The sequence below is a fragment of the Pseudorasbora parva genome, chromosome 19 (genome assembly GCF_024679245.1).
Source record: "Pseudorasbora parva isolate DD20220531a chromosome 19, ASM2467924v1, whole genome shotgun sequence".
Classification (NCBI taxonomy): domain Eukaryota; kingdom Metazoa; phylum Chordata; class Actinopteri; order Cypriniformes; family Gobionidae; genus Pseudorasbora; species Pseudorasbora parva.
The window spans coordinates 38,664,849-38,685,333 of NC_090190.1; the positions used below are offsets into that span (position 1 = coordinate 38,664,849).

The 20,485-nt window shown below is 41.2% G+C and overlaps 1 protein-coding gene across 1 annotated transcript; it reads left to right on the forward strand.

Moving 5' to 3' along the window:
• Positions 1 to 8,852: 8,852 nt before the first annotated feature.
• On the forward strand, positions 8,853 to 18,914 carry LOC137047407 (CD209 antigen-like protein E). The gene is made up of 8 exons (XM_067425037.1): positions 8,853 to 8,962; positions 9,190 to 9,260; positions 9,439 to 9,493; positions 14,777 to 14,899; positions 15,154 to 15,210; positions 17,865 to 17,936; positions 18,066 to 18,217; positions 18,798 to 18,914. The coding sequence occupies exons 1-8, from the start codon at positions 8,887 to 8,889 to the stop codon at positions 18,912 to 18,914; spliced, it is 723 nt and encodes a 240-aa protein (XP_067281138.1). The 5' UTR covers positions 8,853 to 8,886.
• The last annotated feature ends 1,571 nt before the right edge of the window (positions 18,915 to 20,485 follow it).

The window sequence follows — 20,485 nt, forward strand, 5'->3', positions numbered from 1 at the left end:
CTAATAGGGCAGATCGTCTGCTGTCATGGGCGGGGCTTACTCAAGAGTAGAGCAGGGATGTCCTGGAGGGCCACAGCACTGTCCTGCAAAGTTTAGCTCCAACTCAAATGAAACACACCTGCACCAACTAACCAGGGTCTCACTAAGCATACTAGAAACTTCTAGGCAGGTGTGTTGAGGCAAGTTGGAGCTAAAGCTAAACTCTGTAGGACAGCTAGTCCTCTAGGTCCAAGTTTGGACATCCCTGGAGTAGGGGGAAATCAGAACATTCAAGATGATAAAAAAAAGAAGTGGTGGTTTCTTATTATTAAAGGCTGGTTGTTTATACTGTGGACACATATCTGTATTCAAACATGTTAATTTTGCATAATGGGTCCCACAATTTAATAAAATGTGTTTTAGAGATTTTTGTAGTGACCAGGTGCTGGTTCTCACTGGGAATGTCTGAAGAGAGAGATAGAAAAATCCTTTAATGGAGGTCAAAGTTTTACAGGCATAAACACAATCAAACGTCTCAATGTACCTTCCCAAAATGTCGTTGAACCGTGGGTCGAGCTCAATGTTGTATTTGTCGATGTAGTCGTAGAGGTCCTCTGTGCCCAGGACTTTGGCAATCCGTACAAGCTGGACAAAGATGTGTTAAACAGTACTGGTTAAAAACAGCAGAGGGCAGCAGACACCACACATCCAACAGACCAAACCAGCTAATGTGTTTTTGCCCCATTGACAGCGCAAAGGATATTGATGAGCCAAAACATTATGACATATGCCTATTATGTTACTGGTCCTTCGCATGCTGCCAAAACAGACCCGACCAGCTGAGGCATGGACTCTACAAGAACTCTAATGGTGTCCTGTGGTATCTGGCATGGAGATGTAAGTAGCAGATCCTTCAAGTCCTGTCCCAGACAAAAAAAGATCCAAGACACATCTGGTACAGGTAGATTTAACGCGTAAATGTTGGCCGAATCTGGGCCGACACTATGTTGCTGTCTGGGTATAGGTGTAGCGGGTTCACTTTATGTACCACAGGATCAAACCCAAATAAGGACAAACACCAGTAATGCCTTTCCTTAGGTGTTTACTGCAAAGCATGAAATGAGGCAGTGTTACAACAATCATCCATTCTGGTTTCACAATCTCTCTTCAGAACGTTTCACGCAGACTGAAGAGTGCGACACCAGAGGAATATACCATAGATTGAAGAGGGGAGTACACCACATCAGCGAAACGCAAAAAGGAAACAAAACATTCCTCCAAACAAACATGCAGTACCATACAGTAGTGTGATGACGCCCAACAAACCAAAATATTAAATGCTGTGTCAAAGAGACGCAATTTCCACTCAGCATACATAATATATATATACTCCCAACCCCTCCCCCATAACGAAACAATGGATCATCTCAGATCGTCTTTCTGCACCTGGTCTTTCTTAAAGTAACAAAGTTTGATGAATTATAACTTTTACTTTAATTTTAATACATGCTTTACACCATTACATTCACCCTGCCCAATTTCATCAAACTTTATGGAACAGGGAAGAAGTTATGAAAGGGGACATATTTGTTTTCTTTTACATGACCTTAAACCATGACGTGAAGTCGTCTTTGAAGACCACAGATTAAACTGCCAGGTAGATAAATGCCCATATACATATATCCACAGATCAGTTGAAGATTTTTTCCCTTTTGTTACACTTTTCTTACAAACTGTATTTAACACCCTCTTTTAACTGCATAGTCTACCTTCTTTTAAGATCATATATCACCTTAGATTTCTACAAAGGTGGAAAGCATCTGCATTAAAGCAGTGAGAGTCTCTTTTTTTCCAGGTTCAGCCATCAACATACTCATGGACTCAATCAATCTCCTTACTGGCCTCACCAATCTACCAGACCGTGTATGCAAGGTACTACCCTTCACTTTTACACTGTTATCTTCCTTCCTAGTGTCAGTCTCGTCAACACTCTCGTTAAGACTATTCACACTGGAGCAATGCCTGAAACAGTCATGTGAGCCATTGATACTGCTTAGGGTGCAATCTGATGCAGTTGTATTGCTCAAAGTATCTTCTGACCGATTGTGTTCACCCCAATGTTCACCTGGGTCTCCAGTGTCAGTTTTACTCTCAGAATCATCATCGAAGCATTCAGTTGGTGGATCTTGACTACACACAGGATACTGCCTGCTGGGTTCACTTTGTTCATCCACTCTTGGGACTTCATAGGGTCGACTCTCCGGGCCCTCGGTCTGAAGCACCCAAGCAGCTGTCCTCTGGTCATCAAAATCTTCATCATCATACTTGGGTGTCTCCTCATCTGGCCATCCTATGTCTGATCCGTCATTTGACAAGGTTGAAAGTTCAGTTGATTCTGCATCATCCTGGCCAATGGGAAGGAAATTCACAGGCAGTATGAAGTTCCTATGGACTACTTTGTTCTTCTTTGTGACAGGATCCTCAACTCTGTAAACATGCACATTAGGATTTTTCCATGTGATTACATAAACAGTAGAATCCCACAGGTCCGCCAATTTTCCTCTTGCCCGTTCCCTACGATTGGCCAACAGAACCTTGTCTCCAATCTCCAAGGCAACACCTTTGACTCGTTTGTTGTACTGTTCAGCTTGCTTCTTCTGAGCTTGTGTTGTGCTACTTTGAGCAATCCTGATAGCTTCCTTTAGGTCTTTCTGGAATGAATTGACGTAGTCATCATAATCCACCACTTCATTGTCTCTCAGCACACTCCCAAACATGATGTCCACTGGCAGCCTTGGGACTCTGCCAAACATGAGGTAGAATGGGGCAAAGCCAGTAGTCTCATGTATTGTGCAGTTGTATGCAAAAGTTAGTGTTTGTATCATCTGGGGCCAGTGCGCTTTTGTTTTAGCAGGGAGAGAGCGAATCATGTTGCCAAGAGTTCTGTTAAACCTTTCTGTTTGGCCATTCCCCATAGGGTGGTAAGGGGTGGTGTGAGATTTCCTTACTCCTGATACCGCCAGCAGCTCAGATATAAGTCTACTTTCAAAATTAGCTCCTTGGTCAGAGTGGATTCTACGAGGGAAACCATACACACAGAAGAATTGGTTCCATAGTCTTTGGGCCACAACTTTTGCTGTCTGATTGGGACAAGGGAACGCATGTGCCAATTTGGTAAAATGGTCTGTGAGAACGAGTACATCCACATTGTCTCCGTTTCTCCCCTCGGCAGACCAAAAATCAATACACACCAGTTCCAATGGTTCACAAGTTTTGACTGATTCCAAAGGTGCCCTGGCATCTGGCTCGGGCGTCTTGCTTAGGACACATCGTTTGCAGTGCGTTACATACTTTCTCACCTCATTATCCATTCCACTCCAGAAAAAACGTTGACGAACTAAATGGAGGGTTCTACTCTGGCCCTGATGGCCTACATCATCATGAGTTCCCCTTAAGACTGTTGACTTCAGAGAGCTAGGCACTACAAGCTGATACCTTCTCTTTCCAACTTTATCTTTAGACCTCCTATAAAGGACTCCATCTCTTATCTCCAACTTTTCCCAATGCTTCAGCATACGGAGCACCTGAGCAGTCTCATTGACCTTCTCTCTCCGTGACGGACGTCTTTTTCTCTCAAGAAAGTGGATCACCCTTGCCACCTCATCATCTTCTTTCTGTTTTTTTCTTATTTCTGCAACAGTAAACGCTGGAAGGGTGGATAGACCACATGGCACACGGCTTGGGTATTGGGACAACTGGGCTGAACGCACTGGTAGGGTGGAATCCCAGTCTAGGCTGGACTCTATAATAGCTTTCACCTCTTCCCTTCCCACTTCTTGTCTGACTCTACATTCATTGTTGCCATTATGTTGCTCTTGAGAGTTGACAGAGAGCTTGAATGCATTCTGAACAGATTCGAGGCTCATGTGATTTGCCTTGTTGCCAGGTTCGGTTATTCTAATCCCTTTTGCAAATGGCTTACGACTCAGAAGATCTGCTGGGATGTTCTTTGATCCTGGAATGTACTTTAGATCAAAGTCAAATGGCGCTAACTTTGAGACCCACCGTTGCTCGCAAGCGTCTAGCTTGGGCTTGGTCATGATGTATGTTAATGGGTTATTATCGGTTAGTACCGTGAAACGAGCCCCCTTTAACCAATGAGCAAACTTATCACACACCGCCCATTTAAGTGCAAAAAATTCTAACCGATGTGCAGGGTACCTGGCTTGAGAGCGGGACAAGGATTTGCTTGCAAATGCAACTGGTCTTGGTTTGAGCTCACCCCCAACTATTTGACTTAGAACTGCACCCAAGCCATTCATTGAGGCATCAGTAAATAAGAGAAATGGCTTATCAAAATCAGGATGAGCCAAAACTATGGTGGTGCTAATAGCCTTCTTAAGCTCTTCCAAAGACATTTCGCAATCTGAAGTCCAGTCTTCTGGTTTGAGGCATCTGTATGACTTGGCACTGACCTTTGCACCTCTGCGCTTAACCCTCTGCCCCGCCGTTAGCTGGAATAATGGTTTTGCCAGACGTGAAAAGTTCTCAATAAAGTGTGAATAATAATTGGCCATGCCTAGAAAAGACTTGACCTTGGTGTAGGAAGGTGTTTTGCCATCTTCTTCCATTAGATCTTTTTTTGTGATATCATTAATCACAGAAACTTTTGCAGGATCTGCAGCAATGCCTTCTGCTGTAACTATATGGCCTAAGAATTTGACAGACTTCCTTAAGAAGTAGCACTTCTTTGGAGCTAGCTTCAGATTATGTTCTTTCAACCGTGAAAATACCAGCTCAAGACGATCCAGGGCTTCTTGTTCACTCTTGCCAAAAACCAAGAGGTCATCCAAATAACACAGGAGTGACATATAATTTTGATCCCCAAATATAGAGGTCATCATCCTAGCAAATGTAGCTGGACTATTACACAATCCTTGGGCCATTCGATTGTACTCATAAAGCCCTACAGGTGTAGTACACGCAGTGTATTTGCGATCATCTTCGTGTATGGGTATATTATAGAACCCAGACGTAAGGTCCATGGTACTGAAGTAGCAATTCCCACCTAAGGCAGCAAGGGCATCAGCCTGATGAGGAAGGGGATAAGCATCTTTCTCAGTTCTCTGGTTCAACCATCGGAAATCCGTACAAATTCTCAGTTCACCTGAAGGTTTCCAGACTAAGACAAGTGGAGAGGCCCACTCGCTGCTGGACTTACTAAGGATTCCTTTCTCCTCCATCTCATCAAGTGTCTGCTTAAGTTTCTGAAATTGTGAAGGTGGAACTCTCCTGTATGGTAACCTGAAGGGTTTCTCATCCTTCAGTCTAATCCGATGTACTACGTCCCTCACTTCACCACAGTCAAGTCTATCCCGGGAGAAAATTGATTCGTACTTAACAACAAGGCTGACCAGTTTTTCCTTCCACTCTTCAGACACGTCACATGACTGAATATCTATTTGATGTAGGCCCAAACCATGAAGCTTTCCTGAGCATCCAGACCCAACCATTGATTCCTCTGCTGCATTGACGACACACGTGCATTGAATCACTTCTGAATCATCTTCATTACCACGAGGTAGTTCTAGATCTTCTAAAGCTAGACATGGGTAAACCTGTGCCACTTTAGTATTTCGCTTAAGTGTGAGAGGGCGATCTAGTAAATTGACTACCTTCATTGGAACCCATTTGTCTCCCCATAAAGGACACACTGTACGCGCAATTAGTACATTTCTCGGTGCAGACTTAGACATCGTGGGCTCTACGACAACAGTGCTCCCAATAGATAAGGGTACTTCCTCTTTCAATCTTCCCCATACTAGGTGCTCATGTTGTGGGGCCAAGGTAATACACTGCTTTAGAATTACTGTACCCACTCTTTTGGGTATTTCCTTGCCTTGCCACCGATCTACATTGGCTAACAGGTTCATCAAGAGTCCTTCTGAGTCATCTGTAGCGGGTTGAGAAAGGTTGTCCCAATACCACTGTGTATTTTTTAGATGTTGCATCACATGCTTTAGGGCATTTGACCCTACAATAATGTCATCTACTTGGCCAGGTACTACAAGCACAGGCACTGCCATTTTGCATTTGAAGAGGTCAATTTTTAATTCATATTCACATTTGGGTGTTGTCTGCTTTCCCCCACACCCAACAAGTATTATCTTAGAGGGTTTACTCGATTCTCTCTGTAGGACCCCTTCATTGATTAACTTGCGCTCGGCTACTTCACTTAAGGTACAGGCCATAGACCCACTATCTATTAAAGCCTTAAGCTCAACAGAGCCCTGTGCTAATACTGGTGCATAGAAGAGGCTGTCGTTGCTGACGACTTTCTGATACACAATGTCACAACTGCTAGTGAGTCTCTCTGCTTGGGATTGATGATCAAAGATTGTGGCTTCTGGGGGAGTTATTGCTTCGCCCACACTGACCCCCTTTTGGTATGGGCATTCTAGTTTAAATTGTGACTCGGCCCAGAAGGAGTGGGTTTTCTTGTTGTGCCTGGTTTCCTATCTGGACACTCAAACCCCCTGTGCCCAGGTTTGTGACAACTGAAACACAGGCCATCTCTAAAACAGTGCGACTGTGTAGTGTGACTCTGCTCGTTACATACTTTGCATGGGAAATCGTTAGGGATTGCAGATGTTGATGGTCGACTGCCCCCTCTCCCTCGGCTCTTCTCTTGAGTTGAAAGCAGTTTCTCTAGAAGGAACACCACTCTATCCATTGTAGCATGATCACTCTTAGAGGCTTGGGGAACTGGAAAAACAGACTGTTGAGGCATGCACCATGCACCAGAAATTTCTCCCTCTTCAGCTTTTGCTACATGTTGAGCTCTGCTAGATTTTGTTGAAAGTTTGTCCCTGTGATAGCTATCAACCATTTCTTGAACTTCTCCAACAGTCCATTTCTCAACTGGTTTACTCCGAAAAGCAGTGTAGAGGGCTGGTTCAGGGCAGTGTTTTATAAACATCATAGCTGCTTCATGACCTGGATCCTCAACCCTCTTTCCTTGTCTCTGCAAACAGTCATTGGCAAAATCAATGGTTTTATTAAGTCTTATCCAGTAGTCAAGGCTGCTCTCGAGTTGTCTTGGCAACGTTGAATAAAAATCAGCTAGAGGTGTTGTTGTGGAAATAGACTCTCCAAAGTGCTGTCTGAGAATATCATAGATAACATCAGGGTCTCTGCTGATGTTTACTAATGGGCTATTGCGAATTCCGATTCGGACAATATCCTTAGCACGTCCAAGTAGTCTGTCCATTATCTCGGCACCACGTTCCGACGCGCTACACCCTTTCTTGGTTAAGTACAATTGCATCATTTCTTGCCATTCAGTCACTGTACATCTGTCTGAGCCATCACCACGGAAAAAAGGTGGTTCTTTTATTTCTGGCTTTAGAATTAGGTTTAATTTTGACCAGTCATGATTGTGCCCTATGGTGCTTGGTTCGGGAGGGGTCGTTGAAGTGTTAGACTCTTGAGCCCTTGAGCTTGCAAAGCTTGAAGCTACTTGTGCTCCTATTTCGCTACCTAGTTGTTTGACTAGATCTACTAGGGTTTGTTTTAAATCCTCAGGATGACTTTGGTCGGGGCTGGGGGCAGCTCCGCCTTGTTGACCTACGCTATAACCAGGTCTGTGTATTGCTAGTGGGGACATTGTAGAAACCCTGGCCCTGTGTTCAATCATACTAACCAGCTGCTCTCCCCGTCCTATCCCCGTAATATTCCCAGCTGGTGTTTGGGGTGTGCTCATTATACCTGTGACAACACTGTGACTATCCACATTTTCCCCATTGTTAGTATCGAACTCAGCAATTACATGCCCCTGCAATGTCTGATCACTTTCTTGACATTCAAAATTCACTGACATTTTTGTTACAGTTTCTGTCTATAGTGTGTTCTCCTCTGTCTTTTGTACTTTTGCGTTGTGTTTGCACAGTGTCTAATGTTCTCTGTTGAGTTGATTCACAACTTTATCACCTTCTTCCTATTTAGGATAACCGGATGTGGCCTTGGAATCCTGGTTGTAACTGGGTCCCCGGCGATCTGCAGCCGCTGATCTATGATCCGGGTCACGGCACCAATCTGTAGCGGGTTCACTTTATGTACCACAGGATCAAACCCAAATAAGGACAAACACCAGTAATGCCTTTCCTTAGGTGTTTACTGCAAAGCATGAAATGAGGCAGTGTTACAACAATCATCCATTCTGGTTTCACAATCTCTCTTCAGAACGTTTCACGCAGACTGAAGAGTGCGACACCAGAGGAATATACCATAGATTGAAGAGGGGAGTACACCACATCAGCGAAACGCAAAAAGGAAACAAAACATTCCTCCAAACAAACATGCAGTACCATACAGTAGTGTGATGACGCCCAACAAACCAAAATATTAAATGCTGTGTCAAAGAGACGCAATTTCCACTCAGCATACATAATATATATATACTCCCAACCCCTCCCCCATAACGAAACAATGGATCATCTCAGATCGTCTTTCTGCACCTGGTCTTTCTTAAAGTAACAAAGTTTGATGAATTATAACTTTTACTTTAATTTTAATACATGCTTTACACCATTACATTGGTACTAGTCTTGTCCATTTCTCCTGCATCCAACACATTGATTATGGAAAGGGATTAGATTTGTTTACATCTAATCCTCTCAGACCTTAATATGCCTTGTTAGGAGAAGATCACTTTACCTGTGACTGGTCATTATATTTTGGCTCATCAGTGTATATCAACCCTTTAATATTAGTTGCTAGATTTGTTCTTCAGATTCATAACTTCATCATTTCCTGTCTGTATTGAAGAGATTTTATGTGACTTCCTTATTCTGAACAAACTCAAGCAGCACAAGTCTCAGCGGACGTGTCTTCTGTCCGGCTCATGAAATGGATTCAATCTATGAAAATTCTGATTTCATACTTTCAAAGGTTGCTTCAGATAAAAACTGCTCTCAACACAAAGGTAAGGATGGGATGTTATCAGTATATACATTATAATATCTATTTCTAAGATTTAGCTCTGCAGTAACTGTGTACGGTTTTCATATATGTTCATTCAACAATTACATATCTAGCAGATGCTTTTGTCCAAAGCAGCTTATATTGCATACAAGGTATACATATTATCAATTTATGCATTACCTGAGAATCACATGCTGTAATTTAAATAAAAAATCTTTCTTCCTGTAGCTCAGACAGCAGATCATGATGATCCCAACACCAAAGTCGTGGGTTCAGAACACAGAAAAGGTTCACATATGGTATTAAATGTTATATATTATTTGAATAAATGCATCTGCCAAAAGCATAAATACAATTATATATACACTGTAGAAAAATATTTGTTTGTTTGATTAGAAAAAGTAAGTTACCTGGAAGTTAAAATTTTGTGTTCATTAAAACTAAAAATGTAAGTTATTACGAGTGATTTTCTTGCAGAGATGGGACCAAGTCACACATGTGCAAGTCTCAAGTCTTAACCTTCAAGTCTCAAGTAAGTCCCAAGTATTTTTTTCCTAAGCAAGTCAAGTCAAGTCCTGTAGTAGGTCAAGTCTGGTTCAAGTCAAGTCACCTTATTATTGTAATTTGACCTCCAGAATCTGATCTTAAAGGGTTAGTTCACCAAAAATGTAAATTATGTCATTCATTTCTCTCCCTAATGTCGTTCCACACCCGTCAGACCTCCGCTCGTCTTCAGACACAGATGAAGATATTAGTGTTGAAATCCGATGACTCAGAAAGGCCTTCATTGACACCAATGTCATTTCCTCTCTCAAGACCCATAAAGGCACTAAAGACGTCGATACAAAGCCCATCTCACTACAGCGGCTCTACAATCATTTTATGAAGCCACGAGAATAGTTTTGTGCGCTAAAGAAATTAAATAAAGACTTATATAGTGATGGGCCAATTTCAAAACAAAGCTTCCTGAAGCTTCGAACCAACATTTGGATTTAAAAAGCATATCAAAAAAATGTCTAATTTTTTAAAAATACAACATCTCAGTTTTTAAACATATTCGAAATATGCTTACTTATGATGCCGCAAAAATATATCTGGATGCAATGATTGTTTCTCATGTTAATTATTGTATCTCGTGTTGGTCTCAAACAAGTGAAACAACATTAAAACCTTTAAAATCCCTTTATAATCTGGCTGTAAAAGTATTAGATAAAAAACCATTGAGACATCATCATTGTCAAATTTTTAACCGGATAAATATATTAAATTTTGAGAATTTAATTGTGTACTCAAATGTACGGTTAATTTTTAAGATTCTTAATAATAGCGCACCTCCACCACTGAGGAGATTTGTACAACTCTGCTCAGAACAGACTACCAGGACATCTAGGTCCACAAGTCAAAATGACTGCAGATTACCTAACAGAAGCTCTGCCTCTGCACAGACAGCCATCTCATTCAAATAGTCTGAAATTATCTTCTGATCTGAGGGACTGTTAGAAAGGTATTATTAGATAATCAATTATGTCAGCATTGACTATGTTTATGGTTAGCAAGTTTTTAATGTAGACATTTTAAAGGGTTTATTGTTGACAGTATGTATAGGGTTAGTTTAGGCTGAAGTATGACTGTAAATGTGGTTGTAAATAGATAGTGAGTTATTGATGTTTAGATGCATATATTTTATTGTTTTATCTGCCCAGGGACTGCGGATGGAAATTAGCTGTAGCTAAATCTGGTGTGAAGCATCTTTTCTCTTGTAAGATTAATGTACTTGCACATGGTCCCTGTCAAATAAATAATAAACATAAACATAGACAGTTCCATAAAAAATTAATTAACCTTTAGTCACTTACATTTTAGATGCAATATTGAGTGTTTTATATATATATAAATATATATAAATATATTTTTATATATATATATATATATATATATATATATATATATATATATATATATATATATATATATATATATATATTTCAGCAGTGAAAATAGCTTCAAACAAAGATTCCAAGAAACAAATTTCCAAACAGCAGAACCATAATGCCTCTCACAGCAACAGTGTGTTACTGAATGATTCAGTGTTTGAATGAATCAGTTGAATCAAAGATTCAATTACATGTTTGTGAACGACTGACTCTTTCTTGAATTAATCTTTTGAATCAACTCCCACGACGTAATGCCGCTTTGACTGCCGGATAGAAGTCCTCTGCGTAGCTCGCAAACTCGCAGGCTCAGCTGAAGTGTGCATCGAGGGCGCATAGCAGCCGCAAAGGGGGCGCTCACAAGCACAATTCTTTAAGCTTATATGACGAATGGGACACCCTACGGTCTTGTGGACTTAACAAACGCAATGGCCTTTGTAAGTCCACAAGATCAAGAGTGCACATGAAGTGTGTCATTTGGGACAGGGACAAAATAAAAAATAAATAAAAACATTAAGACCCACCAGGGGCCTATTGCACAAAACTAGGATAAGGCATTAAGACGGGATATCTTTGTGATCTTGTCATCTGTATGCAAATGTACCCTGAAGGCACACTTACACCAAGAACGATCACCAAAGATAACTGTATTAGTGGATAAATTGAGCCAAGATCACCAAAATATCCCGGCTTAATCCCTTATCCTAGTTTTGTGCAATAGGCCCCTGCTGCTACTGGTAGTTTAGTTTCATATACTTTTAAACATTTATTTTGTTTATTCAAAAATACAAATCTCATACAATTATTTAATTCAGTGGTATTTTTCCAGTGTAAATTATTTAATTTGATTGGCAACAGCCCTATATAGTGTCTTATTTTAATTTAATGTATAGATCAAATTTTAGAATGTAAAATGAAACCTGAAGCATAGCGTATATATTTAATAAGATTAGGGGGAAAATGCCCTTTATAAAAAGTCAAAATATATCAAATATGCAGATTTAAAATATGTCAAATCTGATTAAACACTGTTGAGAATATTGCTTCACAATAAGTTTATTATTTTATTAAAATCTCTACCGTATGCCAATTTTGTATCGTTTATATTGCATATCATTCATATCGCCCATTACTAGTTAGGAGTAGCTATCAATCAATCCATGCAAAATCAAACTTGTATTTATCATTTCACATAAAAAAGAACAAACCCCTCACCTATTCAGCTGCACCTGCTTCCATACATTTTCGATCACAGGAATAAACAAAACAACTCAAGTCTTTAAGTCCAACGGCTTACACATTTACAGGGTTCCAACTCTTTTTCAGCAATCATTTTCCAGGCATTTTCGATTTTACTACTGTGGAAACAAAAGACAAGGATCTCGCCAAATATTGCTCTCTAAGACTTTAAAAGGCGTACAGTTTGTTGTCATGACTTGTGGACGATTTACTCTTTAATTCCCTTAATTTGCTAAACTGTCCACACGATTTATACATTGAGAGTATGAAATAGTAAATCGTCCACAAGCCTTGACAACAAACCCAGCCCAAGCCTTTTAAAGTCTTGGAGAGAAATATTTGGCGTGATCTTTGTCTTTTGTTCCATTGAAACATATATATATATATATATGTTCAAGGTTAATAATCAAGGTTTATCGTATATTTTTTTATTGCTACGTGGCAAACAAGTTACCAGTAGGTTCAGTAGATTGTCAGAAAACAAACAAGACCCAGCATTCATGATATGCACGCTCTTAAGGCTGTGCAATTGGGCAATTAGTTGAAAGGGGTGTGTTCAAAAAAATAGCAGTGTCTACCTTTGACTGTACAAACTCAAAACTATTTTGTACAAACATTTTTTTTTCTGGGATTTAGCAATCCTGTGAATCACTAAACTAATATTTAGTTGTATGACCACAGTTTTTTAAAACTGCTTGACATCTGTGTGGCATGGAGTCAACCAACTTGTGGCACCTCTCAGCTGTTATTCCACTCCATGATTCTTTAACAACATTCCACAATTCATTCACATTTCTTGGTTTTGCTTCAGAAACAGCATTTTTGATATCACCCCACAAGTTCTCAATTGGATTAAGGTCTGGAGATTGGGCTGGCCACTCCATAACATTAATTTTGTTGGTTTGGAACCAAGACTTTGCCCGTTTACTAGTGTGTTTTGGGTCATTGTCTTGTTGAAACAACCGTTTCAAGGGCATGTCCTCTTCAGCATAGGGCAACATGACCTCTTCAAGTATTTTAACATATGCAAACTGATCCATGATCCCTGGTATGCGATAAATAGGCCCAACACCATAGTAGGAGAAACATGCCCATATCATGATGCTTGCACCTCCATGCTTCACTGTCTTCACTGTGTACTGTGGCTTGAATTCAGAGTTTGGGGGTCGTCTCACAAACTGCCTGTGGCCCTTGGACCCAAAAAGAACAATTTTACTCTCATCAGTCCACAAAATGTTCCTCCATTTCTCTTTAGGCCAGTTGATGTGTTCTTTGGCAAATTGTAACCTCTTCTGCACATGCCTTTTTTTTAACAGAGGGACTTTGCGGGGGATTCTTGAAAATAGATTAGCTTCACACAGACGTCTTCTAACTGTCACAGTACTTACAGGTAACTCCAGACTGTCTTTGATCATCCTGGAGGTGATCATTGGCTGAGCCTTTGCCATTCTGGTTATTCTTCTATCCATTTTGATGGTTGTCTTCCGTTTTCTTCCATGTCTCTCTGGTTTTGCTCTCCATTTTAAGGCATTGGAGATCATTTTAGCTGAACAGCCTATCATTTTTTGCACCTCTTTATAGGTTTTCCCCTCTCTAATCAACTTTTTAATCAAAGTACGCTGTTCTTCTGAACAATGTCTTGAACGACCCATTTTCCTCAGCTTTCAAATGCATGTTCAACAAGTGTTGGCTTCATCCTTAAATAGGGGCCACCTGATTCACACCTGTTTCTTCACAAAATTGATGACCTCAGTGATTGAATGCCACACTGCTATTTTTTTGAACACACCCCTTTCAAATAATTCAACTAATTGCCCAATTGCACAGCCTTAAGAGCGTGCATATCATGAATGCTGGGTCTCATTTGTTTTCTGAGAATCTACTGAACCTACTGGTTACTTGTTTGCCACGTAGCAATAAAAAAATATACGAAAAACCTTGATTATTCTGGTTAGTCACATTGTACTGCTATTATTTTAAACAATACTGTATATATATATATATATATATATATATATATATATATATATATACTGTTAATATATGTACTGTTAGTTAATTTTCTTAAAGTAACGGTGAGGTGAGAACTTATGTGAAGTTCACTTGTCTTCCTGTGAGTGGACTAAAAGTGTTTCTGTCCTCATGATGTTGTGAAACCTAAGAACAGTGTTATATTTTTTCTAATGTGTCACGATAAAAAAGTTGTGATATGGACGTAGTTTTCACAAGATCTTTATTTCACTTAAACCTGCATAAGGTTTTCAGTCAGATATTTAATTGCACAAATGCTTGTTTTCTCTAGCAGTGGTTTTGTTTTAAACATCCAGTATGAAACTTAAAACAGTATTTGTGAATTATATCCTTCAATCTTAAATTTGAATACATTTTATATTGTTTGGGCACAATAACCCCACAATAAAACCCCACAGGTAAACATTCAGACAAGAGCCAACCATGATGAAAGTAGATTTGAACTGAAAGGTTGAATTGAGTTCTCAGGACTAGAGGACAGTTAATAAAACATCAGGTTGGGTCAATGTGTTGAAAATGTATTTTACTGAAATAAACCCAGTGTAAATTCAGGATTAGTTCAATTCAAGGGTTCAGAAATAACTTCCTTTATCTCATCAAATGTCTAACCCCAGGCAACTCCACCGAAGAGCAAGAGAGAAAGGTCACTTCTCCTAAGTGGACTAAAGTTCTTCTGACTCTTCTGGGTCTCTCTCTGGTTTTTGCTCTTGGAGGTCTCTGCGCTCTCTGGATGATTTGTGAGTATAGCTGATTCTAGATCTGTGCTCTGTTCAGTGTGGATGGACTGAGTTACTGTAAGTACTTCTGCTTGACCTCAGTGTGGGACAGTAGCATCAGCACAAAATGCAATAGTTAGTAGCTTTTTTAGTAAAGCTGTTTAATCAGGAAAATATTGTCAAACAAACCTCCATATTGAAGGTGTAAAAATAAACACAATTTGAAGGTGTGAAAATAAACACATATTTTCCGTTGCTGCTTTTGTCTTAATCAGATAATCATAAGCTTGCTGATTTCGAATCACAGAATGAGCAGCACATCAACAGCACAGGTGAGAAAACGTCTCGTTTACGTATGTAACCCTCATTCCCAGAACGAAGTTCTCCATTACGTCAGTACCGCAAAATGGGGTCATTTGCCTAGAAGACAATCGCCTTTGAGATCTACAAAACAAGCCAATGGCATTAAAATGCCATAGGTCTGCGAAATGTGCATAACACAGCCCTTTCCCACTGTGTGGGTATAAAAAGGAGTGGCGTGGCAATCTTGCATTATGTTTACCTGCTGAGGAGCAGAGGCTAACTGTCCCGGCCCTACCAGCGGTACAGCAGATGTGGCATGGGGACGTAACTTCTCCGTTCCCTTCCTTCAGGGAAAGAGGGTTGCATATGCAACCAAGACATTCCCATTCAGTCAGTACACTACGAGTTATGTCAGTACTGACGGAATGGGGGTCCAATTCATTCACGCCACAGCGGCTGACTTCCAGCATCCTGCGCTGACATGAGTTCCCTGCAGTGAGACAAACCACGAACGAGGGGCTAGGCTCAACGCCAATACAAGGAATACTGGAAAGCATGGAGAGATGTAACACAATGCCTACCCGCGGGGAGGACTTAATAACACACATATGGCCCTCTAGGAGCTAACATATGGAATACTCTGGGGCATCCAACCACATATTTCAACCCCAGGGGTGGCAAGATGTCTTGCCAAGGGAAGACATGTGCTCGAAGAGACTTACCGTGGAAAACACATGTGGGGGGAACACATAACGGGGGAACCATGCACATAGAGGCACCTAGCCTAACACAAGGGCATGCACTCTGGGGTCTGCATCAACAGTGCTGGAGGAACTCATGGCTTACTGTAAAACTCACCTGAGTAAATATGCACACGCATCCTTGCGATGACACCTGAGCCTGTCCAGTTACTGGATCCTTGGGGCGAGTACAAAAGAGGACTGGCTGCACTCAGAGATTATGGAATCTAGCAAATGTTTTGGTGTGGCCCAGCCTGCAGCTCTAAGACTGTTATCAAGGCGCCATGAGCTAAGCCCAAAAGGAGGCAACACTCAGTGGAGTGTGCCGAGAACCCTATGGGGTATGACATGAACATACCCTGAACCATAAGTTCAATGGCGTGACAACCTCTGCTTGGAGAAAGCCTTCTCTTCCTGCTGCTCTCCGTAACAGACAAGAACTGGTTTGAGGTCCTGAACACTTCAACCGGTCTACTGTATGTAAGCACAATGTCGTGTACTGGACAGCACAGTGCCAAGGCTGGGTCTGCCACCTCCAAGGCAGCGCTTGCAGGTTCAACACCAGAAGAAGGGGCGAACCTTGGGCACACATCCAAGCCGGGGTCTCAGGATAACACGTGGGAGTTAGCAGGTCAAATTCAAGGCACGCTTCATCACCAAAAATGCCTGCAGGACCGATACCCCATTGATAGAAGCCAGAGCAAACAAAAGTGTCACTTTCATTGAAAAGTACTTACAACTTAAAAAGGACTACAAGGGCTCAAAGGGAGGACTCAGCAGGGTAGATAACCACTGCGAGATCCCAAGAGGGCATCTTAGACCTGCGGATCAGGTTGTGCTGTCCAACCGTTTCAGTCACCTAAACCTTTAGGGTAGAGGAGACACATCCTGGGGTCTTCTGGAGAAGAGCACCAGGTGACGAAGAGGTTCTACTTCAGTGCATAGGCTTGTCGTAGACAAGGCCCTGATAGAAGTGATGGTAGCCAACCCCCTGGTGGCAGGGTACAAAAACCTGCCGCGTCCTATCGGGGCCCACCTAAGTAGGTACCACCGACAAGGACGTGGGTGCCAAGGGTGCCCCGTCTCTCTGTGTACAGAGTTTGAATTACTATTAGGGAAACGCATGCTTGCATGCAGCCTGCTGAGTCTAGTAGGCAATGGGAAGTGCTAAAGGGAGGCAAATGGGATTACCTGTGCGTCGCTGTTCCCAAATCAGCTTGCCATCTGAGGATGGAGTCTCCATTCCCCCGGTTAAGTGGCTGAACCCTTGAGAGCTCGCTGGCTGCATGACTCCATTTCGCCGGGATTAATGTACAAAGCGACCTCAGTTGCTTCAGACTCCAAGGGGGAAACGACAGCTGAGCTGCAACATCCAGAAGGAACGTAGACCACCTTCTCGGTTTGTGTACGTTACTGTCCCTGTGATGTGGGAACGGACCAGTACCTGTCTGGCCTAAAGCAGGGTTTCGGAAGAGGTGCAGGGCAAGACGTACGGCCAGCAACTCGAGGCAATTAACACGCAATAGGCGCTAGGGTCCCTTGCAGGAGCCCGCGACAGCATGTCAGTTGTGCATGGCACCACAGCCCGTAACAAACGCAATAGTAAGCCAGAGCCTCTGAAATAACTTAAGTAGAACTGCATTCTTGCCATTATTGGTTAAGGCAAGTCAGCATTGACTGGTCAGGGAAGAGGTTATGCAAATTCCACAGATCCATGTCATTTTCATGCCATTGGCTCTTTTTGTAGATCTCAATGGCAATTGGCTTCTAGGCGAAACCCCCATCCCTTCAGTAATGACGTAACTTGTAGTGTACCAAAAGAGAACTATATTTCATAAACGGTGGAGCACAGACATGTTTCTTTAGCATTGTTGAGTGTTCATTTAACTGACTGTGTGAGAAACCTTAACTGCTTTTTCACTATTTAATTGTCTTTTCACCAGAGATGAAGAAAGAGTTTAGTGATCTTAGAGTTAGATACAACACCCTCAGAGAATGGCTGTCATTTTACGATGGTGAGTGTCAGTTTACAAGCTTTGTGTGACACAAAGTGGGAATATTTTGGCACATGGATGGAACCAGCTTTATTAACTTTATGAACTAAATAATGGAAGGTTTAATCACACTTTATTCATCTTTCACAGCTCATTCTTGTAATCTCTCTGGGGACGGCTGGATACCTTGTCGTGGAAAGCTGTATTTATTCAGCTCAGATAAACTGAACTGGCGGAGCAGTCGAGATGTCTGTGTTTCAAAAGGAGCCGATCTGGTGACCATAACCAGCAAATCAGAACAGGCAAGTCAAATCAATAAAGCACATCGACCCACGGTATCAATCAGCCTTTTCCAATCACGTATCAGTTCAGATAGGCATTATTTTCAATAAAAATATTCAATAAGTGGAAATAAAGTGTGTTTGTCGTTTTTATCATTTAGGGGTAGGTTAAGGATTTAGTGTCCTAAAACAGTGGAATTCATTAAATAATTATTATTGCATACTGTTTAATGTACAACAACACTGAGGTGCAGATAATATCTTGCACTATTTATAAGTAAAAATATAACTAGTATTTACACTAATTGCAAAGAAAATATGCTACATGTGTAAACATAATCTATAAAATTGTGTCATGTTTTTAAACTTTATTAAAGGAAACATTTCAATTGATACAAAAAGCTTTTAAAAATATATTTTGGTGACCCAACAGATAAATACACTTAAAAAGAGGGACTCAAATCATACCGTTTCATGGAATCACTCCTATCCCTATTTCCAATTATTGTACATAGTGCATCACTAAGAAATGCTGCATTTTCACTTGGTTTAAATAAAATCTATTACACTATTTCACACTTCTGTACATTTTCTCCTTTAGGATTTCCTGGTCTCTAAAATTAAAGCGTCGCACTGGATTGGTCTCAATGATCTGGACACTGAAGGACACTGGGTTTGGGTGAATAACCGAACTCTCACTGAAACTGGAGTACAGTAAGAACTCATGTGTGATCATGGAATGCACCAATATACAGCTGTTTACTACAAATATTATTGCAAATGCATTACTGCTTGTTTGTCTCTTAAAGGTTCTGGAGCAGCAAGCCACCGAAACAACCTAATAACCGGATATCAGATAATCCGTCTGGAGAGAACTGTGCTTGTCTGGGAAATGTGAAAGATGACTTAGACTCTTGGTTTGATACTTCTTGTAAAACACAGAACAAATTTATCTGTGAAAAGGATTATTAATTTACCTCCATCAGTGGTACTGTATGTTTTTAAAGAGGTCTATCATGTACAGTTGCTGGTCATATAATTAGAATATCTTCAAAAAGTTGATTTATTTCACTAATTCCATATTAAATTAATTCATTACACACAGACTGATATATATTTCTTTCAATTTTGATGATTATAACTGACAACTAAGGAAAATTCCAATTATTTCCAAATTCAGTGTCTCAGAAAATTAGAATATTTCAATAAAGGAATAGGTTCAATTTTGAAGACAACTGGTGCCACACTCTAATCAGCTAATGAACTCAAAACACCGGCAAAGGCCTTTAAATGCTCTTTCAGACTAGTTCTGTAGGCTACACAAGGGCTACTCATGGGGAAGACTGCTGACTTGACAGTTGTCCAAAAGTCCAAAAGGTCATTGCAAAAGAGGCTGGCTGTTCACAGAGTGCTGAATCCAAGCACTAGAGAGGCAAAGGGAAGGAAAAGATATGGTAGAAAAAAGTGTACAAGCAATAGGGATAACTGCACCCTGGAGAGGATTGTGAAACAAAACCCATTCAAAAATGTGGGGGAAATTCACAAAGAGTGGTCTGCAGCTGGAGTCAGTGCTTTAAGAACCACTACACACAGACGTATGCAGGACATGGGTTTGAGCTGTCGCATTCCTTATTTCAAGCCACTCTTGAACAACAGACAGCGTCAGAAGTGTCTCACCTGGCTAAAGAAAAAAAGGACTGCTGAGTGGTTCAAAGTTATGTCCTCTGATGAAAGTAAATTTAGCATTTCCTTTGGACATCAGGGTACCAGAGTCTGGAGGAAGAGAGGAGAGGCACAACAATCCACATTGCTTGAGGTGCAGTGTAAAGTTTCCACAGTCAGTGATGGTTTGGGGTGTCATGTCATCTGCTGGTGTTGGTCCACTGTGTTTTCAACGCAGCTGTATACCAGGAAGTTTCAAAGAACTTCATGCTTCCTGCTGCTGACCAACTTTATGGTGATGCAGATTTCATTTTCCAACAGGACTTGGCACCAACACAGTGCTAAAGCAACCAGTACCTGGTTTAGGGACCATGGTATCCCTGTTCTTAATTGGCCAGCAAACTCGCCTGACCTTAACCCCACAGAACATCAATGGGGTATTGTGAAGAGGAAGATGTGATATGCCAGACCCATCAATTCAGAAGAGCTGAAGGCCACTATCAGAGCAACCTGGGCTCTCATAACACCTGAGCAGAGCTACAGACTGATCGACTCCACGCCACGCCGCATCGCTGCAGTAATTCAGGTTAAAGGAGCCACAACTAAGTATTGAGTGCTGTATGTGGT